Consider the following 18,696-nt stretch of genomic DNA (forward strand, 5'->3'; position numbering starts at 1 on the left):
TCCACCCTACTTTGAAGAGATCTTTCGCATGACTGGAAGTTCGTTTGCTGCTATTATTAATAAGTTGGAGGAATACAATGGGTTTGTCAATGCAGGAAAGATTGTTAATGTATCGGCATTAAAATTGCAATTGGATGCTCTACAAAATCAAAACAACAATGGGAAAAAACCCCCATTCAAGAAGCAAGAAGGAGAAACTGTTTTTATATGGGATCAAGACCCGTCTTTCAGACCCAGAATCTGAAACCATCCCACCTATTATGTTCCTTACCCGCATTACACCAACCCTCAACCAGTCTACCACACTACTATCCAATTTCATCATTCCCAACCAAGTCATTTGAATACCTCACCGTTACCTCCAACCCCACAACCTATCTTTCAAAATCACTCCCGTCCCATTTATCATCCCAAACCAATTCTGCAAAATAATAACCCTTCTCAAAATCCTTTTCAAACCAGTGGAATTCAAACTTAGAAGCAATTTCGAACCTTCACCAACTTGGGCCAACCTATTGATCAATTGTATGAGCAGTTAAAAGCATCAGAAAAAATTGGCACCGTTCCTCCCAAACTTTATCCCAAAGGTCTTCCTCCCGGTTATGATGTGCAAGTAATTTGTGCTTATCATTTTGAAAGTTCAGGTCATACCACTACCAATTGTTGGGATCTAAAACATAAAATTCAGGATATGATTGACTTTGGAGACATCCTTCTTAGAAGAAAGGGAGAACAATGACCGAATGTCAGTAAGAATCATTTACCTGAGCATGGGAGCACTGTGGGAGTTATCATCGCTGATGAAGATTTTAGTGATCCCACTCAATACATTGTAGATGAAACTGAGGTGTTTGGCGTAATAGAGACTGACCATGTGAGAATAAGGAAACTACTGTCTGCTGAAGAGTCCATGACTAAGGATAATGTTGAGGAAAAGTTGAAATCTTTTGTGTTTGAAAAAGAGGAGCCATTTATAGTAGAAGGAGGGCCTTCCAAGGTTGAAGATTCTAGAGCTCCTTTTATTCTGGATCTACCATCTTTTGAATGGGATATATCAGAGCCTGTCTGTGACACCCCGAATATTAGGAGGTTGTTTGTAAAGAAGATACTAAAGTGTATTTCTTTGGGTTTGATTTAAAACCTTATTTTGTTTTAAAAGATTAGAAACCCTAATATTTTAATCATAAACCCTAGTTACTTGTGACTAACCGGTTTTCTTAAATCTCTCATATTTTAATTGAAACCCTAATTTTAATCACTGGAATTGTAAAATCCCTCACGTTTTTCTTAAAAATTTCCTTTTATTTGGAAGTTATTCATTTATTAAAGCCCTACCACCCAGTCATTCCACAATAAGTGCAAATGAACCTAGAAAGTAGGGTTTCACTTTTCGGTTTCAAGATTGGAGCAAATTAGGGTTTTCGCGATTTTTCGTAGGATGATTTTTCGGTACGGAGCAAGGATCAAATTTGGTGATTAAAAGTGAATTTTAGGTGAGAAATAATATGTGATTAGGAGCAATGACATAAGGTTAGTGAATATGAAGTAAATACCCTAGTACGTGTGATTTAAGGAAAAACGGCGCGAACCGCCAGGTACCGCGCACTACCGATTGAACGCACCACTTGACCACCACCTTCTTACCACATGATCTCATTAATACTTGAGCAAAATATCCCCTCAATTCCAGCTGGCTTTGACCGAAATTGGTGGCCAAAAATGCAAGGGAAAGTGAGAGAAATTTGCATGGCTTTGGTGGTGCCAAGTGTCACCACCCTATGGCTCTTTGCTTATTCTTTTTCTTGCCATTTATCCTTCATTTCAGCTTCATTTCCTTCATTTCTTTTCTGGTTTTGGCCGAGCTTAATACGGAGAAAAAGAGAGCAAGAAACAAACTTCCTTCTTCTTGATTTGCACTATCCAAGTGAGGAATCAAAATTCTAAACCGATTAAAGAGTGAGTTGTGAGTTGGGAAGCTAGGGGGAATTAAAAATTTCCAAAGGAGGTGGAGTATCACTCTTCCAAGCTTTGTCTTTGAGGTACAAGATCTGATCATGGTTCTTGTTCTTTTAAATTTTGGTTTAAGATGTTATCTAGTTCATGTTTTGGCTTGATTACAAGATATGCAAGTTGTTGTGATGATTTTGGATGATATATGCAAGTTAGGGTTTAATAAATTTCTGCCTAAACTTGTTGTATAGTGGGTATATGTTGTATATAAGATTATATAAGGGGCTTTGGTAGTGTTGGAAGCAAGAAAATGAATAGATTGTCATGAAATCCCAAAAATTCCAGATTTCTGGAATTTCATGTTTACATTCTGCCCGGTTATAGTACTCATAGTTAAAGGCCGAATCAGGGTTGACCTAAAACATGAAAGTTGTATATAATGGTATTTTATAGGTTCCTACAAAATTTCAGCCCAATCGGAGCAACGTATCTTGTGAAAAGACGAAAATACCCTCGCTGTTCTAGGTTACATTCCAGAGTTCCACGTGGACAGTTTAGTCTATTTGGTTGTGTTTATTCACTATAATCCGTTGGGATTTAGCTATTTTCCAAAACATGAAAGTTTTATTATTCTGTCTTAGTTTTTAAACGCCTCCAAGAACACCTTAATCGGACCTTGGTAACCTGAGATATGACCATTCCAGTGCAGTGCGGTTAATTAGCCGACTAGTTGGATTTTGGTTCTGTAAATTGGGAATTTGACTAGGTTTCATTGGAAACTGGACTAAGTGATCTTCATGAAAATTGTAGCCCTGTGTCTTAGCTTCGAAACGGCATAAGTTGTGCCTCAATCCGATAAGCGTAGCCTCGGATGTGTTATTTCCGCAACCACACGTCAAATCTGTCTTTTGCTAGGTTACATTTCCGCACTTGTTATCACTTTGATTTTTGTTCTTATGTTGTTATGAGCCTATGGAATGGCTATTTACTTGAATCTATGATATGTATGACTTTGGGATTGGCTGAGGAAAAATAATGAAGCCATAAATGGCTGAAAAATTAGGTAAACACAAAGGGCATGCTGGCCAAATTTACGCTCGAGGACTAGAGAACTATACTTGCAACTTGAGTAAGGGTTAAGAGTGATTACTACTTAAACCATCTAGGGTACTTGAGTCTTCTTGTTCCGAGGTATATAAGTAAGGATTTGGCCGAACTTGTACCCTTGAGAAATGAAATAATGATTGCTCGAAGTATGTTTTCCTTGTACTTTCAACTCGCATGACAATTTCAAGTATAAATGTTACAAAGTTTTACTGTTTAAAAAGCGAGCAAGTGTTTCACGACTACCATCCGAGTGAATTTCAATTTCTTGATTTTTATTGAACGAAACGTCTAAGTTCCGAATCTTAGTCGATTTTCAAAGTTCTTAAACCAAGTTTTATCGCAGATTTGGACTCCAAACCCGGAGTACCACCCAGATGTGATTACTAGAGGCACTATATCTTTTGGTGAGTGCTTTCAAATACCGAATTGAACTTGATACTTGAACTTGATACGTGGCCAATATGATTACATGTTATATACGTGAATTGTTAGGGCAAGAGTGTACTTTATCGCACTTGCCCTTATGTGATATATACTTGTTTATTGTTGCAATTGACTCGATATACTTGTTTATGATGCGCGCACTTCCTGGAATTCCAGAAACCCTACGGCGAGTTACTTAAGTCGAGCTGGCAAGGGCTTGGTCGATTGGGTAACGAACCCTGGGTCTCTTGTTTTGTCGAGTGGAGTGGTATCTCCTCGACTAATCGATATACTCGAGTATTACCACCCGTGTTTCTTGAGGATTTTGGGCCCAGCTGGGGGTTTGAACGGTGGACGGAGAGTCGTTTAAGTGGTGGTGTTCTACTGGATTGGTTCCTTTACTTGAAAGGTGACGGAGTGTCAACTATTATGTGATCAAGCTCCTGATGATGAAATGGGAAGTTGGCTCCTGAGAGCCATCCGTATCCTTATGTTTTGGAATGATTATTGCTTATTGGATTATTGTTTATTCTGAAAAACATTTACACTCGCTCATTTTGAGATTGCTACTTGAAGTGTTATTGCTCACTTTTATGAACTCTTCATGCTCGTTACTTTGCTATATCGAAAACTTGTACTTATAAATAATGGTCAATTTGCTATTTGGAACCTCACTGGGCTTTTAGCTCATTCCACGCTATTTGTTTTCCTTACAGGGGGTACGAGCGAGGCATGAGACATGTACAGACTAGCGTAGTCTAGTTGTTTTGAGTTTTGCTCTTGTACTCACGCTAGTACCCGACTAGGGTTGATTGTACTCGAAATATAAACACTTTGTATCTGGATTTGAGCAGCAATGTATATATTAAGTTGAAATGGATATGTTATTCATTTTCTTTGGATGCACGTTGTTTTACATGAGCTATGGGTGAGTGCGTGAGTGAGTCCTGGCGAGAGCTGGGCAGGCGGTCCGCCAAACCCTTTGGTACGCCTTAGGGGGAGGTGGGGTCGTCACATTGTCATTCTTGAATTTCGGGAATAAATACCTGTCAATAACTTGCAAGAGGTGCCATGGAACTACGAGGAGTCTATTTTGTTGATTGGAGATAAAAAAAAAAGTTTAAAGGAAGAGGTATCTACTATTACCACGTTTGGGAGAATTGTGGGAAACTCCGAAATTGATGTTCAATCCAGGGCCAACGTTAAATCTCCAACGCCCAAGCTTCTTGTGTCTGAAAATGAAGCTGTGGATTTTTTAAAGATGTTGAGGAGAAGTGAGTACAAAATAGTAGAACAGTTGGATAGGATGCCCGCTCAAATTTCTTTTCTGAATCTTCTCTTGACCTCCGAGCTACACAGAGAAGCATTACTCAAAATTCTGAACGAAGTTCAGGTCCCTAAAGATATTCCAATGGATAAATTTTCTAACATTGTAGGGAATGTACTTGCTGCTAATCACATCGCCTTCTCCGAAGACGATCTGACTGCAGAAGGGATCGGGCATAACAGAGTCTTGTATATATCAGTCCACTACAATAGAAAGCTGTTGCCGAGGGTCTTGGTGGATAATGGGTCAGTGCTACATATCTGTTCATGGAACACTCTCACTAAACTTGGATTTCTTGACGTTAAATTCCGCCCGTCAGCAACTTTAGTTAGAGGGTTCGATGGTTCAAAGAGTGAATCTATGGGTGAAACAGATCTGGTATTAGAGATAGGCCCTGCTCAATTACAAGTTACTTGCCAAGTAATGGATTTCTCTAGTGTTTACAATATTTTGTTTGGAAGACCTTGGATACATGCTTCCAATTCAGTGACATTTTCTCTACATTAAATGTTGAGGTTTATTGTGAATGATCAGCTCATTACTGTGTTTGCTGAGGATGACTGTACCATGATCGTTGATGCAAAATTCAAAGGTGAAGATAGAAAAAGGACTCCAATTTCATCTCATCATGTTGTTGACATCGTCTCTGTGGGATGGGTATCCAGAGATAAGTTGCTGACTAAATCCGATTTGCCAGAGGCCAGTATTATGATGGCTAGAGAGATAATCCGAGGCGGATATGAAATAGGAAAAGGTCTTGGGCGGGAATTGCAAGGAATTTTGAAGCCAATAGAGATCCCGATGCAAAAAGATATATTTGGATTGTGATTTCATCCAACTGCTAAGGATAGAAGAGAAATGCAAGTTAGAAAACAAGCTGAAAAGGAGGGTAAGCAAACTAGCTTAAATATCCCACAGCTATACCACACCTTTTCTTGCCCGTTAGAGGTGATTTTGTCAGAAAAGGAGGTTCCTGTTGAAGAAGTTGAAGTTGACTTATCCCAATTATTTGTCGGGGCTATTTGTGGAGAGGAGCCATCAGAGAATTCAGAATTTTTGCCAATTCCCAGAGGAGGTATTCAAAATTGGACTGCTAATTACCTTCCCTCTCGAAGGGAATTTCAGTAAATTTAAGGAGATTGTCTTTTGTCTAGATCATATGTCACGGCCCCACTTCTCCCTAAGGCGAACCAAAGGGTTCGGTGGACCACCTGCCCAACTCTCGCCAGAACTACTAAACAGAAACACACGAAAAACCCTACGAAGCATTCAAAAGACTTCAAGAAAATGAACTTTCGAAAACTAAGTAACCAAACTGAAAGATACAATAGGACTTTGATATAATATTCCAACGAAAATTGAAAACGAAATGAAAGAGCAAGTGCCACGTCACAATCCGGCCGGAAGTTGGCCGGATTCGAGGTAGTGGCTGAACGAAATTTTGTTCAAAATTCCTTGTTAATCCAGCCAATAACTGGCCGGATATATGGCCGGATTCTCAGAAATGATTTCTCACCAAATTTTTTTCTTTTCTCGTTCCAAGCCCGCCTTTGTCCGATCCTTCCAATGGGTAAAAGTAAAGTTCATACAATCATAAAATATACATTTATCATCAAATATAAATACCACTATATACTTGCCAACATCTAAACATTCGTGTCTTCAACAAATTACTTGAAGTACAAGTCAAAATATCCGCACGGATACGAAGTACAATTAGGGTTTCAGTTACAGAGGAGCATAAACTAGCTCAACTCTTTTTCTTCCAAAAAATCTTGGTTTCAAAACATGGAACCCTGTAAGGAAAACAATGATAACGGAACGGAGTGAGTTTACGCTCAATGAGGTACCAAACGTATAAGCAGTAAAATCATGGCAATTCACATTTAACCAATCAGATACACATACCAGATATAAAATAAATCAGTTAGACACTGTGATTTAATATAGGAAGGATATAGGTGGCTCTCAGGAGCCAGATTTCCATTTGTAGTACTTGATCCAAATTCGTTGACTCTCCGTCAACGTATAGAGAAGAACCATGTCCGTAGACCCCACTTTACGCCAAATTCCGTCCACCAAACATACCCCTTACCGGACTCGAACACCTCAACAGGAACAGAATGGTAATACTCGAGTATACCGGAATCAAGAGTCTCAATACCCAAAGATTCCTAGAAACAGACTACCGTGGTTCGTTATCTAATCGACCTGACCCTTGCCGGCTCGACTCGAGTAACTAGCCACAGGTTTTGAGCTCAAGGGTCGCAGACTTATACAGAGAACAGATACAGATAACAGATACAGAGAGCAAATACAGACTTATACAATATGCAGGAAACAAAGTAAACAGACGAGAGAAACGAGAGTGATAAAGTACACCCTCGTTTCATACAGAGTATACAGAAGTCACGGATAGCCAGATAAGCAACAAATTAGGGAAGTGGTACACTCACCAATTCAAGTACAGGTACTTCAAAATTTTCACCCAAAGTGGCATTAATCACCGTGAAACCCTAAGAATAACAAAGGTAAAGCAGTTGAAGTTTCCACATCCAAAACCGAGTAAACAGGATGCACAAGTGAGGCTCGATTACTAGTCAGGTGCCTCTCCAAGTTATATACTGGTACAAAAGAATAAAAATGTGATTTTTGAGCAAACGGATAATAATTGGTACGAGGGTTACAAACAACCCCAAACCCCCTCATTCCACCACAATGCAACTCCAACTTAAAGAAATCAAACGGCCTAGAAAATTGGACAGCATCTTCCCTTAAATTCCTTATTTTTCCATCCTACATTTCATCACCAATCCCAACTCCAATCAACCACAATTTCACATACAAATCATAGACTATAAAACACAACTTTCAGTATAATAACCACAATTGAAGCTACATTTATCGGATTGAGACGAATCTTATGGAGTTTCGAAGCTAAGACATATACCTACATTTATTATGAAGACCTCCATAGCCAAATCACGTATTTTCATGGTCAAAAATCAAAATCTTAGAGAAAACAGAAAACTGTCCGCGAAACAAAACTTGTGAGCAGTCAAGGATATTTCGGTCATTTCATAGGCTACAGTTCTCCGATTGAGCTAAACTTTTACAGGAAGATAGCTAACTCAATTACCTACAACTTTCATGTTTTGAACAAGGGCTGATTCGATCTCTCTCCTAGGCGAACATGCAGTACAAAAAACAGGGCAGATTGAAACCCTAAAACTGAAATTCTTGCACCCTAGCTGAAATTTCTTTAGGCAACCAAATCTAGCATACCAAAGCTTCATTTTACACCATATAAAACTATCATTCTATGAACAACCATTATTCATCACATGAGGGCAGAAAAATCACCATAAAATTGAAAATTACCATAATACTACTTTAAACCAAGAAATCTCCCACAAAACTACGTATTTAACAACTATAAACCACTACTATACAATTATTAGAAGTAAATGAGGGGTTTCTTCACAAGTTACCTTAGAAACACTAGAAAGATGATAGCTTAGTACTTCCCCCTCAAAAATCACTCCATCAACACCTCTAATCCTTCCTAGCAAGAAGTTTTTATGGAGTAATTTGAGATACTAGTGGTTGGAACTCAAGATTTGGGCTAGAAATTGAAGTTGAAGATGAGGAACTCTCTTGGTTTTTTCCTCTCCCTTTGTTCGGCCAAGCCAAGAAGAAATGAAGAGGGTTCTTGGTCAAAATTGGTTAAATAAAAGATAAGATGGTCTTAAGTCAAAGTCCAACTTCCAATGATTTTGTAACAAATGGCACCTTAGGGTTTCATTCTCATCCTTTGTCTACCAATGGTAATTTATCTAGCTAACCTCTAATTGTATCCCAGTACCTTGTAAAATAATATCACTTGATACAAAACTCCAACAAATTGTCAAAAATATATCGCATTTACTGCACTAGCGGGTCCCACGTCAATAATACACTTATAAACTAGGAAAATGATTTAAAAACTCTATTCACTTATAAAATCTCTGGAAAATTGAAATAGTAGGGTATAATGAAAAAAAAAATGCACACGAGGAAATAAAATAAATAATATAAAATTAGAAAAATTTACGGGTCCTCACATCATATCCAGATAGGATGGTAGTCTGGATCTGTTGTTAAAAGAAATTGCTTTCATTTTTTTTAAGCCTTTATTCTCGTTTCAATTAATATAGCTTGTTTTGTTCAAGAAAATTGCTGAAACAGAAACAAAGGTTTGGGCTAGATGTGTTTTTAAATAGCAATCATGTCTGTATATTTATCTTTTTGTGAAAGTCTCGATGCATTTTGAATTTAATGAAATGGAAGACTTCTCCTGTATTTTCTATTTATTTATTACGTATGTTCTATTTATTTTCAGATGGCCACAAATAAAATTCTCTAACCCATTAGATGTCACCATTTTGGAATTCAATGGCTGCAACCTCGATATCTCTCAAGAACTTGAAATCATGCAATCTGAAATTCAAAACGAGAGCGATACTGAGGAAAATTTTGAGTCCATTTCAAGGAATTTAAAACAGTATGAAGAGAAACTCAAACCCAACTTAGAAGAAATAGAAATCATCAATATTGGCACAAGACGGAGGTTAAAGAAGTTAAAGTCAGCATTCATTTGAATAAGAAACAAAAAGAGGAAATGATTGAATTCTTAATGCTATTTCAAGATGTGTTTGCATGGTCATACAATGATATGCCAGGGATCTCTACAGACATAGTGGTTCACAGATTGCCAACTGATCCAAACTGTTTACCTGTAAAGTAGAAGCCACGTAAATTCAAACTAGAAATGAGTCTCAAGATAAAGGAACAAATTGTGAAATAGCTCAATGCCAAGATAATCATGGTATCTCATTATCCCATCTGGCTATCGAATCTTGCGCTAGTGCCTAAGAAATCTGGGGAGGTGCGAGTATGTGTTGGTTACAGAGATCTGAATAAGGCCAGTCGGAAAGACGATTTTCCTTTACCAAATATTCATATTCTTTTGGACAATACTGTTGGACACGAAATTGAATCTTTTGGTGATTTTTTTGTTGAATATCATCAAATCTTAATGGCAGAGGAAGACAGGGAGAAAACTTCTTTTATCATCCCATGGAGATCCTTTTGTTATCAAGTGATGCCTTTCGGGTTGAAGAATGTTGGAGCTACTTATCAGAGGACCATGACTATCCTGTTCCATGACATGATTCACAAAGAGATGGAGGTTTACGTGAATGATATCATGATTCATAAAAACATAATTCTCGATTTCGACATTGTCTTCACGACACAAAAGGCAATCAAGGGTCAAGCCATAGCAGAATCCAAGAGATGTTGATTACCAGCCATTGCATACCTACTTCCCTGATGAAGAAATTCTGTTCATTGGAGCCGTTGAGGACATGAGTGAGCAGTATCCTGGGTGGAGGTTATTTTTCGATGGTGCATCAAATTCTTTTGGAGCTGAAATTGGAGCAGTTTTAGTGTCACCTGAAGGGAAACACTATCTTGCTACTGTCAAATTATGATTTTCTTGTACCAACAACATGGCCGAGTATGAAGCTTGCATTTTTGGATTGAAATTCGCATTGGATATGGAGATCAAGGACCTGATAGCATTCAGTGATTCCAATTTACTTGTGCACTAGATGCTTAAGCAGTGGGTAATTTGGGATTCAAAAATCATGCTGTATCATTATAACTTGCTTAGCTTGGCCAGCAAATTCAGGAATTTGGAACTCAGACATATTCCCCGCACTCGTAACGCCTTTGCTGATGCTTTAGCTACTCTGTCTTTGATGATCCAACATCCAGATGAGCTGGTGATTGAACCTAATTATGGAAAGGCTTGCTGATGGTCGTCCCTGGTACAGTGATATTAAGGAATTCATTAAAACGTGATCCTACCCTCCTGACGCTGATTCTATTACAAAAGGTTTCTTACGCAGAATGTCATCAAGATTCTTCTTAAATGGAGAAGTGCTATACAAGAAAACATTTGATTTGGGCCTTCTGAGATGCATTGATGAAGAGGAAGCTAATTATATGATAAATGAAGTGCATAGTAGGGTTTGCGGGCCAGACATGAATGGGCATCTACTGGCTAAGAAGATCATGAGATCAGGGTATTTTTGGCTTACTATGGAGCATGACTGTATAGATTTTATCAGAAAGTGTGTCAAATGTCAGATGCATAGTGATGTTATACGTGCTCCACCTACAGAACTCTATAGCAAGACTACTTCATGGCCATGTTCAATCTGTGGAATGGATGTGATTGGAGCAATTGATCCTCCTGCTTCGAATGGGCATCGATTCATTCTAGTGGCGATTGAATATTTCACCAAATAGGTTGAGACTGCATCCTACAAGCATGTGACTAAGAAAGTGGTGTCAGATTTTTTGAGAAATAACATCATCTGTCGTTTTGGCGAACCAGAGACATTGATCACCGGTAATGCTAAAAACCTCAATAACGACATGGTGGATGGACTATGTGAACAGTTTATGGTCAGACATTGAAATTCTGCCATTTACAGGCCTCAGATGAATGGAGTTGTTGAAGCCGCAAATAAAAATTTGAAGAAAATCATTCGTAAGATGACTGAAGCACACCGGAATTGGCATGAGAAGCTGCCTTATGCATTGATGGCGTACAGAACTACTATCAGGACTTCTACCGGAGTAACTCCTTACTCTCTTATGTATGGAATGGAAGCAGTATTGACTGCAGAAGTTGAAATTCCTTCCTTACACATTTTAATGGAAGCTCAGATAGAAGATGCTGAATGGGTCAGGGAACGCTATGAGCAGTTGTCTCTAATTGATGAAAAGAGGTTGAATGCCGTCTGTCATGGACAATGTTATCAGCAACGAATGGCTCGGATTTACAACAAAAAGGTTAAGCCCTGTTTGTTTGAAGTTGGAGAAAAGGTCTTAAAACGGATTCTTCCAATGCAAGAGGAGGCTAAAGGAAAGTTTCCTCCCAATTGGCAAGGACCATTCACTGTTAAAAAAGTGCTATCCAGAGAAGCGCTTATCCTTATGGAAATGGACGGTCAAGTTTTTTCCCAACCAATCAATGCAGATATGTGCAAAAAGTTTTTCATTTGATTATAATTTTTTTTTTAAATACTGCAAGAGACGGATATAAGGCAGACTTTCTCTCATTTCTCCACTTCGATATCCTATCCCTAACTTTTTCCTTTTGACTTTTCAAAATCACCTTCCTTTTTCGCTTGGCAGTCCCTTAAGATCACTAACCCTATACTGGGACAATTTTGTTTCATTGAAAAAAATAAAAAAAAAAGAAAAAATAGAGAAATTTGGTTAGAATTAAACTGGGGCAAATTTTATCTCTTTCCAACCTTAGACCGGAGCAAATTTTTCGAAAGAATACTATCTCAAATAATTGCAAACCCATCATATGATCCGCTGTTAAGCCTTTCCAGTCTTAACCTTTCCTTTACTACTCTATCCGATTCTAATCACAAGAGCCAAAATTGACGATTTTTCTCTTTTGCAGTACTTTGAAAAAAACAATTTCTTAATCAACTGGCAAATGATGCAAATATAACTTTTCTAAAACATATCAGAGATGAGTGTCTCACTGATGTTACAAATTCTTAAAATATGACCGGATTGATACAGTTGGGGTTAAAAATTGTCTTGTCTATGTCTCTAGGTGAAAACCTGAAAGAGCATCTTCTTAAAAAAAAAAGAGAGGAAGAAAAAGAAGAAAAGAAAGAAAAAAGAAAAAGGGTGCGGGTAATTTTCGTGAAAACCTGAAAGGGCGCTAAGGTAGGGTTTTGGAATACAAGAGGATCATGAACACATAACAAGATGCTGAGATCTGAAAGCTAGTGACTATGTTGATTTGGGTCTCTATCATGCTGTTGTTCTTTTGCCGACAATGAATTCCAAAATGGAGGACGTCGAAGGGGTCAGATAAAGCATTTTCTTCATCAAAGGCCGTCCTCTAAATATGTATCCAACTTTTAATCCTTGGATCCATGTTCATAAATTCAACAATTTTGTTTTGCTATTTTATTTACTATTTCATTCATTTATTCTGTATCATTGTTTATTTCATATCAGCATTATTGCATGATGAATATTACATTTTTCAATTGTTTATATTTCTCATTTATTGGGTCTCATTCAAAAGACAATCGCCTATAATTTATCCCAAAGGAGTCAGGAAATTGAAGGTCTTATGATAATAAAGTATGGATAATTGATATTAGAAAGTTGCAAAATTCTGAAGGGATTGTGGACCTAATCTAAGGGAGTTATTTGTCGATATTGAAACTCATGTTTACACGGCTCTCAAGGCAAAGGAATCACATTGTGGTAGCAGTGTTTCTATCATAGTTGTTTCTTTTCCTTTTTTCCTTTTTGCAGGAAAAATTATGTGACACAATACTGGTTTAGTTGAGTATGATTCACACTAGGGCAAACGGTAGAAGAATTGAGCTTCGGGTTTCGCTGTACATTTCCTTAGAAAGAAAAGAAAAATCATTATTTTCTTTCTTTTAAAGTTCGAAAAATCAAAAGAGTTATAAATCCACCAAATAAGTTTTTCTTGGTTTATTACCTTTTGAGCAACATGCATTCTGATCTTTCAGTTCAATAGCATAGAACTTGTGTTTTCATTTCTTCCGCTATCTAATTGGGTTCGGGTTTTATCCCACCAATTTGTATTTAAATTAGGTTCGGGTTGTATCCCACCAATCTCGGCAGGCTCGGGTTTTATCCCACTGACCGTTTTATTTTGTTGGGTTTGAGTTGTATCCCACCAACCACGACGGGTTTGGGTTTTATCCCACCGATCGTTTTTATTTGCATTGGGCTCGGGTTTTATCCCACCAATCTGTTATTTCCTGACAATCAAATTTAATTTCCTGTTGGCGAGTCTCAGCATCCGCCGCGCACCCTTCTGTCCCCGTTCTTGGAGCGTAACCGCGTCTCTCCGCGCATCTTTTTTTAAATATGACAATTTACTTTTCTCGAGTATTTTGACTAACAATTGTACTTTCTCATTCATTATATATTTCATGTTTAGAAGTTCTGAGAGTTCAGACTTCTTCAACTTTGCAAAGATCACAGATGGTCAATGTACTTGTTTCATTGTGGTTTACTTGTATTCGAACTACGTTTGACCTGATTCTCATGATGGGATACGTAGGCAACTCTATACGAGTTTGGTCTCGTCTTTTGCAACATTATTCCATCATTTTTTCCCAATAATTATAACCAACTGTTGGCTTTTTGTTTTAGCTCAGGCGCAGTTAGAAGAAGCAGGCGAGCATTTTGGTGTCTACGTCTTTGTCTTGAGTTTCTTCGAAACTTTAGACAAAGAGGGGCAAGCTGTAGACACCAAATTTTTACCAAATTTTTGTCAAATTTTTATGTGATGAGTCATTTATTTTCTTGCATTTTTATGTATATTTTGTCTCATTTTTGTAGGTTTACCTTTAAAAAAATCAAAGTCAAATCATAACTAAACTTACATATTTTTATCATTTTCCTTACCAAAACCACTATTAACCCATTCTCCACTCAATTCTCATGCACCTTTCTTTTCATTTAGCAAAAAGCCATCATTTGAAAGAAACCAAACCCATTTGACTCCACTCCAGAAGACTCTCTCGGCCATTAGGTTTTTCTTCCTCTCAACTCACAACATTTCTTGGACACCCACACACAAGCAAGAAAGAACTCTCTCGGCTCTCTCTCGGCTCTCTCTCTTGTCTCTCAACTAAAAAAAAAGAAAGAAAAACTCCTCTCTCCCTCTCGGCTCCCTTTCTTTTTTCCCAACAAACTCAAACACATCAAAGCAAACAAAAGGGGGAACAAGTTGTCAGACCATTGAGGCTTAGGAATTTAATCACAAATCTCACCGAACAAGTGACTGCAATATTCTTGAGGTTTTTTTTTTAGTTTTGTTTTTTAACGTTAAATTCATATTTCGTTGCTTGTTTTCTCATATTTTTGCTGTCTTGCATTGTTGTTATTGCATTGTTGGAAATTTGGGAATGTCAGAAACTAGATTAGGAAAAGAAGAATGATTTTTGTATATGCATGTTAACTGTTTGACAAAATGCCATAATGAAAAACGGATTAAGCTGGTTAATTTTTTTGTGCTTATTCCTAGTGAAATAGACAGTTGTAGTTAGTATGTGGTTTGAAAAATGTGAAGTTATTTAAGTATTTTAAAGTTTGGAGCGTTAGAAGCATGTAAATATGTTTTTTTTTTTAATTTTAGGCTGTTTTGTGTTGATTCATGGTTTTATTGTTGTTTTCTTGTTAAACTAAGATCATAGTTATGTTGTAAGAATCATAAGGAGTGTTTTGGTATAATTTTTATGATTTTTAGTGGTGATTATAGTGTTATAAAAATAAAAAATTGGGCTGTTTTTTTGGTATTTTGGCCACTTTCGGATCTTTTTTTGTAAAAAGTAACTTAAAAAATGGAATCTATGCAAAAAACCGAGTGAGGGGTGTATTTTGGTGAAAACATGTGATTGGAAAATTTGCCAACGACCGAGGCGTCGCAGGCGGCAATGCAGTAAGCTTCAGATTGCCAGATGAGAAGAAGAAACGAATAGGAAAGAAAGAATAAGACGAAAAAAAAAGAAGGAAGAGAAAGAAAAAGTGTTGGGCTAATGTTTTATTTTTGGTTGAGCCAAGATTTATTTTTTCTGTTGGGTTTCGATTGGATTTGTATTTGGACTTGCAGTTCAAACCCAACCCCTTTTCACCAGGCTTAACTTAATAAACGTAGTGGGCTACCCCGTATCTTTTAACATCGGGTTTTTGATGGGTCAAATGGCCTTTGGCTCGAAAAAATTAGAGAATGGGCCCAGTGGCCTGTTTTGTTAAGAAGATTTGCTACCAAAATTTGCACTTTAGCCCCTGATCTTTGAAGTAGTTTTACTGTGGCCCAGAAAATCTTAAATCTCCTTCACTTAGGCCCCTAAAATAATTGCACTTTGGTCCCTGAATTTTATCCTTTATTTAATTTTGATCCTTAAACTTCAAAAAATTATAATTTTGACACTAAAAGTTTTTCAATTTTGCAGTTTAGTCCCTAGTGAATTTTGGCTCTCTTTATTATGATTGTTTCTTTTCTTTAATAGCTAATTATGTTACTTTTGAGTATATTTAACTTACAATTTTTAGATGTTCTTAAATTTCTTTACGTTTGACATATTAAGGTAAATTTAGTATTTTTATCATTATTATTTTTCAATTAAATTGGTGCCATGATGTTTTTGTTCATTTTGATTATAAATAAAGCAATTTGACTCCATTTAGTCACCACTTCAAAAGGGAGGTACCTCTATTATTATTTCAATATCAATTATGTGCTCTTATGTGCTACTACGTGTTCCTATGTATTTATATATTTTTATACTTTATTTATTTGATTTAAATGTTCATTCAAATTTTCTTATATTTGTTTAGTTAATTTTTATAATTATTGGAGAGGCCTTTAAATACCTCAAAAATGTAATGAATAGGATAACTAGGTTTATTTTATTATATCTTTCCCATCTTAGATTGTAATTAGGTCCCCTATTGTAATAGATAGAATAGATAGGTTTTATTTTTTATATTTTTCCATTTTAGATTGTAGTTAGATTCCCCACTGTAATAGATAGGTCTTTGCGTGTTTATGTGGCTTATGTGTTATGTTCTTTATCCGCTTTTCTTAGGATTTTTGCATCTTGATATTATGTTTATGTGTTATGTGCTACGTGCTCTTACATGTTTATTTGTCATACTATGTATTATTAATGCGTGACGTCGCCACACTAGTCCAACACTAGTTGTGGTTTCTCCCTCCATTTACTTGCTAGCCCAACGCTAATAAGAATTTCTAGAAATGGGTTAGTCCAATGTTAGACTCTTCGATCGTTCGTGCGTTAGATTCATTTTTGTGTAATATTTATTACATTTTCATGCATATTTTTATTTTTAGGATCTTTTCTCATTTGTATGTTATTGCCTATTATATTATACTCTATCCTCTATGTGTTAATCATATCATTTAGAATTGAATCTCATTTAAGAAATTGTAAAATAAGTTAGTACATTTGCTTGCTCATGTTAGGAGAATTATTCTTCAAACATGGAAAATGGGTGATTATAACTCTTTAATTTAAATAAGCCATCGATCCCTGTGTAAGAAAATTATGTCACGAGTTTTTGTCTCATGTACCCATTATGTTGCATTTCTATTCTTTGGCCACTTATATCTAGATATATAATTTAAGTTTGTTTTCTTTTCTTTGAATTTTATTCATGCATGTTCGTGACCCCATCAAGGAATTATTTTGACTTTCGCAATTAATGCGATTGGTATCAATTAAACCCTTGAAGGACACTTTTGTCCCTTTCGATATTTTATAAATTTAGATTTACATCCATATAGGAAACATCCAAACGTGATAAATTTAAGGGTTAGATTAAGAAAATTTTTTTATTAAACCTTACAACTAGCTTAGACTAGGTTGAAAGGGTGCCTTAACTTTGAATTAATTGAACCTTTGCCTTCCCTTTTTTCAACCGTGATTCTCGAACTCATTTTCTCTTGTTTTTCAAAAACCTATAGTTGTCCAAAAGGGTTTTATTTTTTTTTATTTTTGTTAAAAAATATTTTTGGGTGACTTGGTACACCCAAATGCAATACCAAGTGGCGACTCCTATTTTTCTTAAAAAACCTTTTAGACTAAATTTTGGACCCAAACTATCACATTATTTAAAGTCCCATTCTAGATCCTTTTTCACTTATTTTTAAATAAAATCATATCTTTTGTAAATATTTCTTTTCCATCGTGAAAAAGAGGCGCAACAACTTGGCGACTCCACTGGGGACGCTGGAAAGTCCATGCACTTGGTTTAGTTATTTTTTCTTTTTTTTAACCCATTCACTTATCATATTTGGATGTTTAGGTTGCATATTTTTTTACTTTTTCTTTTTGCTCATTTTTAGGATTATTCCATTTCACACACGCGACCGTCTCTCGATATCCACATCTGCGATGATTTGTTTATTTATTTTCATTTACTTATGTTTATATACTCGTATCGCGCTTGCATCTTGGGTGGGGGAAAATATCACTTTTGTGGCGGCCCCACTTCTCCCTAAGGCGAACTAGAGGGTTGGCGGGTCGCCTGCCTAGCTCTCGCCAGGACTCACGCAAGCAAACCGACTAATTTTCCACGCATAACCTAAACCAAAACACCATACGTCTCCCGAACAAGCCAAACCTTTACAACCAGGATACTAAGAACACATTAACTTCAGAGATAACATTGCCATTGGACATCTAAACGTTCACTCTTAAGCACATCCCCAACTAGCTCAACACATAACTACAAAAATATATTATAAACCACACGGTGAATTCGTAAAGTTCAAATAAATTTATACAAGCCAAAACTTAGGGTTTGCACTTTTCCAGCTTCAAGTGGCAACCCAAAACAAAAGATACACAGACGATTCGAAACAACATTTACAAAAGCTCAAAGCAGACTTCAAATCTCTCGAATGCCAAAACCTGTTAAGGAAAACAAATATCGTGTGGTGAGCTAAAGCTCAGTGGTGCCCCAAAACATGCAATCATATAACACAAATAGTAAATCATAACTTCAAGCTTAAATTCAGCAAGTAGAAAAGCGTATAACAGCACAAGGTAGTATACAGGGCTCTCAGGAGTCATTTTCCACAAGCTTGATCAAAATTAATCGTAGTTGACCCTCCGTCAACTCTCACTATCAAAGGTCCATGTAGATTCGTTATTTTTCCTTAACACGCTCCAACCAACTTACTCCCACCGGGCCCGTTCTTCTAACGAGAGAGTTTGGTATTACTC

At 36.8% G+C, this 18,696-nt stretch overlaps 1 protein-coding gene across 1 annotated transcript; it reads left to right on the forward strand.

Moving 5' to 3' along the window:
• The first annotated feature begins 10,762 nt into the window (after positions 1–10,762).
• On the forward strand, positions 10,763–13,246 carry LOC113692514 (uncharacterized). The gene is made up of 3 exons (XM_027210939.1): positions 10,763–11,121; positions 11,353–11,875; positions 13,217–13,246. The coding sequence occupies exons 1-3, from the start codon at positions 10,763–10,765 to the stop codon at positions 13,244–13,246; spliced, it is 912 nt and encodes a 303-aa protein (XP_027066740.1).
• The last annotated feature ends 5,450 nt before the right edge of the window (positions 13,247–18,696 follow it).

Source organism: Coffea arabica, chromosome 1e, assembly GCF_036785885.1.
Source record: "Coffea arabica cultivar ET-39 chromosome 1e, Coffea Arabica ET-39 HiFi, whole genome shotgun sequence".
Taxonomy (NCBI): Eukaryota; Viridiplantae; Streptophyta; class Magnoliopsida; order Gentianales; family Rubiaceae; genus Coffea; species Coffea arabica.

Bases quoted from the DNA above. Each gene is read 5' to 3' on its own strand.
- LOC113692514 (XM_027210939.1), top strand. From the start codon at position 10,763: ATGTCATCAAGATTCTTCTTAAATGGAGAAGTGCTATACAAGAAAACA. The intron at 11,122-11,352 runs GCATCGATTCAT...TGCCATTTACAG, and splicing joins GATCCTCCTGCTTCGAATGG to GCCTCAGATGAATGGAGTTG. The intron at 11,876-13,216 runs GTTTTTTCCCAA...TCCTTTTTGCAG, and splicing joins TTATGGAAATGGACGGTCAA to GAAAAATTATGTGACACAAT.